Source organism: Lytechinus variegatus, chromosome 4 (genome assembly GCF_018143015.1).
Source record: "Lytechinus variegatus isolate NC3 chromosome 4, Lvar_3.0, whole genome shotgun sequence".
Classification (NCBI taxonomy): Eukaryota; Metazoa; Echinodermata; class Echinoidea; order Temnopleuroida; family Toxopneustidae; genus Lytechinus; species Lytechinus variegatus.
In genome coordinates, this window is record NC_054743.1 from 57,987,860 (window position 1) to 57,995,976 (window position 8,117).

The following is an 8,117-nucleotide window of genomic DNA, read 5'->3' on the forward strand; positions in this document are numbered from 1 at the left end:
AAGGAAAATATTTTAGAATTATAGTTGATTAACGGTATAATACAATAAACCTGTAAATAAATAATTTTTCATTTATATATCAAGGCATTCTAAAAGACATTTTATGTCATGATGGTCTGTTGCTAGGTACACGTTGAGAAACGAGTATGTATTAGGGAAAGAAATATATTGTAGAATAAACGGAAACAATAGTGAAGAAAAGGAAAAGATGAAGAGTACAAAGAAAGATTAAGAAAGAGGTCCTAAAAAGAAGGAAGGAAGAAAGAAAAAAGTAAAGAAAGTGAGAAAGAATGAAGGAAGGAAAGAAAGAGAGAAAGAAAGAAAAAAAAGAAATAACAAAAAGGAAGAAAGAAAGACTTTTTTGACTTTTTAAATGAAAACTTCATTTACAAATTATAACAAAAGTCAAGTGTACAATAAAAGAATAGTTCGACATATTAACATTCAAGTGAAATCAGGTTGATTCCAGAAACAGAGTGAAACCAGAAGATATATGAGCCATGCAATAATGCCCTCGTTAATTGTAAAAAGTAATCTATTCATACACCATTTACGTAAAAAGGTACCAATATTGAAACATAATTTGTTAAGTAAATTCATATAGTATTCTGTTTTGAGACGGTGTAAAGAAATAATAAGTGGATCGGTGAAATTTGAGGTTCGGTACATAAAATAAATAGTACTTTTTAAACAAATAATAAGAAAATTAGCAAGGCGGATAACCTTTCTGTCACCGATTCAAAGAAAGACCAATTTGACCTACATAACCTTTCTAAGAAAGAAAGAAAGAAAGAAAAAAAATGAAAGAAAGAAAGGAAGTGAAAGAGAAAGGGAAAAAAAGAAAGGGTAACGGGTGTTGGGAGAAAAAAAAATTGACAGTTGTCCATTGTGTGTCACAGGATCAACATATCCCTACTGCTCCATTTGGAAGTTTGTTTTAGCGATATCAAATGCTATGGTATCATTGTATCAAATCATCAATTTTGATTAGTTTGATCTAAAACAAAATCGTCGCTATGAAGGTTTATCTAACATATTTGTTTTATAAGGATGCTCTATGCATGGGAGAGATTCATAGCTATATCTAATAGGTACATGACCTGCCATTCGAGGGAGGATCGGGCGCTACTTGGGGGCGGCACTTGATCTCATCATGGCCCTGGGAAGCGGGGGTGCAGGTACCCCCAAAATGTCCTTGGGGGTTCTGCATGTGTTATTTTCCATAAACAGTACCCCCAGTGATTCTGGAGGATGTTTAATAATTGAACAATGAAACCAAAATGACCTTCATTTTGTAGTAAAAACTTTTTTTTCTTATTTTTTTTTGCTTTCAAATTTCTCGGGACCACTTTGACCTACATTTGTAGTGAAAATCAATTTTTCCTTTTTTTTGGGGGGGGTGGCTTTTCAAATTCACAGCACCTTCTTCACTTGAAAAATCGTTCCAAGGAGCGGAACCGATCAGTTAATTTTCGCCATGCGACGCAGAACGAACCCACAACGTAGCGACTGCATTGAAAATGCAGTTCAAATCCTTGTGAATAGCTTAGAGGTCTTTGTCGAAAATTGGTGAATCGGAGTAGCATTTTCGTCTCGGAGCTAATGAACAATTGCAAATATGTCGTTCGTCTTGAGTCATGGACGAAACTGCTAATTTGATTCACCAACCATCGACGAAGACTTCATTGTCATGAACAATAGATTATCTATGTTTCCGAAAGTGTTTTGCGTCGCTGTTGTGAAAGCTCCCTATCATTGAAATAGTTTTAGGCGGTCACGAATCGGTTTTATCTATGTGTCTTTGGAGTGTATCTTCCTGAATCAATAATGCGAGCGCAAAGCGCAAGTTGATTTTATATATATATAATTTATATTCGGATCTAAAAAAATTCAAGCACTATAAATGAAAAAGAAAATGTTATCATTATTTGTTTAACCAATGAACGGGGCATTCTAAGCACAGTATGTCATCATAATATAAAGAGGATGACTATCTTCTTATTCCTCTTCCTAAACTCGAGATAAAATTTTTCGATATTCCAATCTGAAATTGAATTTAATTTTTCAGAAATTCATGGATATCTACTAAGCCTAATGAGGGCGCGAAATTTGCTGATAGTAAGTCCTGAAACTGAACATTTAAAGCACGTTTTGAATTATGAATAGGATACATGGGTTAATATATTTTAACAATTAACGCAAACGCAAATCACAAGCCGAAATTTGTGATAAACTGTCATGAAAAGGATATTTAAGTAGTTTTTTAGAATCAATAAAGGTATACATCCTAACTCATCCGGATCCGCCTATGAAAAAAAGGTTTGAAATTTTCTTGTTTGGCAGAAAAGAATTGTATGCCTATAAATACTGAAATAGAAATTCCTGCGTAAATTTACCTTAACACAAGTTTCAATGATAGATGGAACCGTGCGGAAAAAATTATTAATTCGACTGTACATCAGATGTCAAAACAAATACTATATTCCATTTAATTTGCTGATATCTGTGTAACATTAGAATTTTATTCATTTTTGCAATTTAATTCTTCATCTTTTTTTTTTTTCTTTAAAAAGAGCACATTTCTCTGCTTATAATCGCTTTCTATGGATCATGTCGTTTTTAAATGATTATATTCTATTCTCATATTCATTTTTTGTTTAATATACACTCTAAAAAATGAAGTGCTAATTTAGCTCTTAAAGAGCGTGTATAGTGACTGCACTTCGGAGTGCTGATTTGTCTAATTCAATGTAGTTGGGCCCCGTATTATAAAGAGTTGCGATTGATCCGTTCAATTGCAACCATGGAAAGCCGGCAACGTCAACATCTGAAATACTTGTTTATTTAAAATATTTTTTAGAACTGACGTATGTTGTTCATACATTTACTGTTTTCTTGACAATTCAGTATGCTTCTCTTTGTTTACAAAGGACATTGGGCAAATTTCCTGAAGAGATAATTATGACATTGATGGATTCCCATACACTTGAGATCAATTGGATCAACGTAACCCTTTAACGGGGCCCTGAACGAATGGGAATTACAAGGCTAGTATAGGATGTCGAAAGGGGGCGCCCTGCTAGGTTATTATTTAAAGCTCCTCTTTTCCTCACTTCAAACTCTTTTTTTAAGCGAGCCTATTTTTTTTTTCATTTTCAATTGTTCATAATGGATTTATTGTCTACCTTACTCTGCTCTCCTGTGTACCTTTAAACACTCGTACAAAGCGCCTTACAAATGTTGTTTTGTTGTTGTTGTTCTTCTTCTACTTCTTCTTTTTCTTCTTCTTCTTTTTCTTCTTCTTCTCCTCCTCCTTCTTCTTCTTCTTGTCATCTCTTCATCATCTTCCCTTTCTTTTTTTTCTTGTGTCCTGAACATTTTTGGGGTCCATGCCCACCCCCCTCCCCTTTCTCAACTCTACAGCAGTTCAATATGGGACGTCCGGTTCATGGAGTAGACCAAGGGCGGATGCAGGATCTTTTTTTAAAAAAAAAGGGGGGGACAAATTTTCAATTTGGACAAGCTACCCCCCCCCAAGAAAAAAAATAAATAAAAGGTTTTCAACCACAAATTAAGGATATATTTCGTACCCGATACAATTTGACAAGCAAAGAAAAAAGGTTTTTAATCACAAATTAAAGATATTTTGTAGACAAAATAATTTCACAAGCAAAAAAGAAAGAGTCTTAAATTTCAAAAGAGGGGGCATACCTCTGTTTTAATGGCATTTTTTACATTTCAAATTTTTATTTTTGCTTCTGGATCCGCGCCTGCAGTATACTCGTCCATTCATCACATGGTCTATGTACCTTCATTCAGTCTAATGACATTCCATCCATCAACATTTCGTCTAACAACCATTTGGTCTAATACCCATTTGGTGCATTAATCACTCCGCCTTATCACTAATTCATCTGTGACCATTATATCCAGTTGGTCTAATAGCCATTTTTTTTTTATTCATTTCGCCCAATTAACACGTATCCAATTATCATACCAAAATGGTTTATGGACTAAATGGCTATTAGACCAACTGGTTATTAGACAAAATGGTGAGTGGACGAAATAGCATGTGGATAGCGGATGAACTGATGGTATATCAAATGATAGTAGACGAGTTGGTAATTAGACGAATTGGCACTAGACCAATTGGAAATAAACCGAGTATGCGAGGAGTCTATATAGCGACAGCATCTATCCTGATGCCAAGACGGCTTAATGTTGCCGCCAAGAGATTTCAAATCGACTCCAACCGACGAATAGTCCGTCATTGGTATACGCAACAGAAATAGTCGATCTGAGCCCTCTTGCACCAAAGATTTTATACCATGATTTATGCCCGGGGGGGGGGCCACTTACATTGACGAGTGGATACCATGCGCGACCAAAAAACACGTAAAAAGGATGTCTTTTTCACGACAGGGCACGTTACGTACGTAACGTGATAAGGGTGTCAAAAACACAAAAATAATGGAAAAAGGGTATCTATTTCGCGAGGAAAATTACTTGCATAGGGTCGAATTTGCGGGGATGATAAAACAAAATTAAAATGTTTTATAAAGGATGTCCTTTTTGCCCCAAAACTTCGTGTTTAGAGTCCGATTTGCGCGAGGTGTAGAAGGTGGGGTCGTACTAAACCAAATAAGGTAAAGCCGACGACCGAAGGACCCGTAACAATAAAACATTCCTGTACTTGTTTAGGGGTTCATTTCAGGGAATATTTGCCAAGAGTATCGTTTTGTTTCCAATACTTGTTAAGGGTAGGGTTTCACACGCCAATACTTGTTAAGGGGTGCATTTTCAGAATATGGAAATTACGTGTTTAGGGTGCTTTTTTAGACCCCATGGTCGCGCATGGTATCCACTCGTGAATGGAAGTGGCCCCCCGGGGATTTATGTCATCAAGTAGGGGCGGATCCAGGATTTTCCAAAAAGGAAAAAAAAAGGTTTTCACCCCAAAATGAAGGGCTTCTTGTCCACGAATTTTTTGTTCAAGCATAGAAAAGGACTCTTGTGTAAAAACGGACTGCTGGCTCTCAAAAGATGGGCATGGGCCGGTTGTGCACCCCCCCCCCCCCCTGATTCGCCACTGTCATCAAGACGTACCATAAACCTATATAGCATTTATGATCAATTTCCTTAAACTGACTTCTATTTAGCAGTATAGTGTAAAAATAGAAACACTCGAATTGCATTGCTTTGTTATTACATTATACACTTTAACAATACTAAAGGAAAACAAATACCGAGAGAGATATAGCAAGTTGTGGAGACAAGAAGGGAACTAAAAGATGCTAGAAAAAAAACATATAGGCCTTAAACTAGAATGGGAGTGGAGAAATTATTGAAGAAATAAAAGAAATTAAGAGAGAAATATTGGATGAGAAAGAGAATGATCGGAGAGAGGGAGGGCCAGGGGGAGAGAAAGGCCGAGAGGAGGGGTGATTAGAGAGTCCTTGTACACCCCTCCCCCTCTCTCTCTTTCTTGCGCTCTCTCGCTCCCTGACACTGCATTTTACCTGCTTTAATATTGTGACGTCATTATGGAGATGCGCAGGCAACATGATTTGCATAGTTACAAAGTTTATTTTCCCATATGCATTATTATCATTTTCATCATTATTGATGCGGTGTACACAGCTATTATAGCGAACTTATCGTTTTCTTTTTGAGTATTATCTCTATTCGAATCTTTCAATATGAGTGACGAACGTGAGTAAAATAAAATAATAAAAATACGGACAATTTTTTAAATGCTTCATTAGAATTATATTCCATGATCCTCTGATTTGTAAGCTATGTAATTTTTTATTTTACAAGAAAAGGTTTATTTCTCTTAAAGGAGAATTACAATCTACCTTTCTAATTAAATTGTTTAGGAAAAGAATAATGCCAAGATGAAACCAAATGAGCTTGTTTACCAAACATCTTGCTGTACATGTGTATAACTCAACATTGTAAATCTTATCATTTAAGAAGTGAAACACTGAATAGACACCAGTAGGCAAAACATATTCTTAGCGATCCGATATTATCATAACGTGCTTTTTTAATATATAATGTTGTTTCGCTTTATTTTCAGCGAATATAGTTGTCCCCGACTTTCAGAAAAAGTTGGCGGACGTTATCGCTTTCGAGGAGTACACATTCATATACGATGTTCAGGAGGGTCTGATTGACTCGTTCATCCAACATCTCCAAGACCAGTCAATGGCAGACCAGTTAGAGACGGGGAAGGAGATGGTGGATGACAGGGTGGTAGAGGCTGAGGAGGAGGTCGAAGAGGCAGAGCAGGAGGAGAACGCGGAGAAGAAGGAGACAGTAGACATGGGGATCGACGCAGAAGAAGAGAAGGCACAGGAGATGGACTCGGCAGTTGAGAACATGGAGAGAGTGGTAGAAAGGTTACCGGAGGAGGAGGAGAAGTTGGACATCGAAGAAGAGCAGATGGAACTTGGAGATCAGGATCTGGTGGTAGCTGCTGAGGAGCAGACAGTAGCGGTCGAGGGGGAGCAGATTGAGGTCGTGCATGCTGAGGTGGAGCCGGTGATGGCTAAGGGGGAAAAGGAAGTCGATGCAAAAGAGGAGACTGAGGAGGCAGCTAATGCATCGGAGCGGGTAGATGCAGCAGAAGAGGAGGAGGAAGAGGATATGCAGGTACAAGAGGAGCAGTTTGAGGCAAATGATGAAATGGCCGAGGAAAAGATGGAGGCAAAAGAGGAGCAGGTTGTTGTTGCTGAGGAGCAAGAAGTTGTGGCTGAAGAAGAGGAGGTGGTTGCTGATGAGAAGCAAGTAGTCTCGGCTGAATTGAAGGTGAAGGCTGAGGTGGAACCGATCAAGGATGGAGAGGAGCGGAATGGGGCTGTTGTGGAGCAGCTGGAGACTAAGACTGAGGGAGCGGAGCAGGTCTTGATGTGTGAGGAGGAGAATGCCGAAAAGGCGAAGTTAGAGGGGCATCTGGAGAAGGATGAGCAGAAGCTGTCCGATGAGGCTGAGGAAAAGCAGTCTGAGGAGACTGGGCAGAAGCAGTCTGAGGAGGATGAGGAGAAGCAGTCTGAGGAGGCTGAGGAGAAGCAGTCTGATGAGGCTGAGGTAAAGCAGTCTGATGAGGCTGAGGTAAAGCAGTCTAAGGAGGCTGATGAGGAGCATTCTAAGGAGGCTGAGGAGAAGCAGTCTGAGGAGACTGAGGAGAAGCAGTCTGAGGAGGCTGAGGAGGAGCATTCTAAGGAGGCTGAGGAGAAGCAGTCTGAGAAGGCTGAGGAGGAGCATTCTAAGGAGGCTGAGGAGAAGCAGTCTGATGGGGAGCAAGGTGAAGCCGACAAGCCGATGGAGGAGAATGCTGGGGCAGTGGAGTTGGAGGATTTCGAGAAGGCAGATTGCGAGCAGGAGGGTGATGATGAGAAGAAAGATCGTATTAGAAGGAGAACCAAGTGGTGGAAACTTCTTTGTTGTTTTGGTTGGAGGAGGCGAAGGAGGAGGCACCTTTCAGAATAAAAGGAAAATGTTTTAGAATTATATTTGATTAACTATATATTATTATAAACCTTCAAATAAATGTTTTTAAAAATATCAAGGCATTGTAAAATGCATATTTGTAATGGTCTCTTGCTAAGTATACGTTGAGAAACGGGCATGTATTAGAGAAAGAGATAGTGTAGAAGAAACAGAAACAATAATGAAGAATAGGAAAAGATGAAGAGTGTAAAGAAAGATTAAGGAAGAGGTCCTAAAACATAATTATCAAGGAATATGATAAGGCAGAAAGAGAGAGGGGACAGAGAAAGAAAATAAGGAAAGAACGAAGAAAGAAAAAAGTAAAGAGGGTGTGAAATAATGAAGGAAGGGAAGAAAGAAGTAACAAAAAGGAATAAAGATAGAAAAAAGAAAGAAATTAAAGAAAGAAAGAAAGAAGGAGGTCAAACGCTTTGCCCCCCCCCTTCCCCGATCGACGCCTTAAATATAATCGCTTTCTATGATATCAATTTTCTTTTATTATATTCTATTCATATATTCAGCTTTATTTAAAATGTATGGTGGGTATCCACCCAATATTTGTTTAAAAAAAATCAATGCTAGCATAAAATAATTTTTCAATTGTTAATAATGGATTAATTGTC

The 8,117-nt window shown here is 38.1% G+C and overlaps 1 protein-coding gene across 1 annotated transcript; it reads left to right on the plus strand.

Moving 5' to 3' along the window:
• The first annotated feature begins 5,699 nt into the window (after nt 1-5,699).
• LOC121413110 (cilia- and flagella-associated protein 251-like) lies at nt 5,700-7,494 on the plus strand. The gene is made up of 2 exons (XM_041605874.1): nt 5,700-5,712; nt 6,083-7,494. Exons 1-2 carry the CDS (start codon nt 5,700-5,702, stop codon nt 7,492-7,494), a joined length of 1,425 nt encoding a protein of 474 aa, XP_041461808.1.
• The last annotated feature ends 623 nt before the right edge of the window (nt 7,495-8,117 follow it).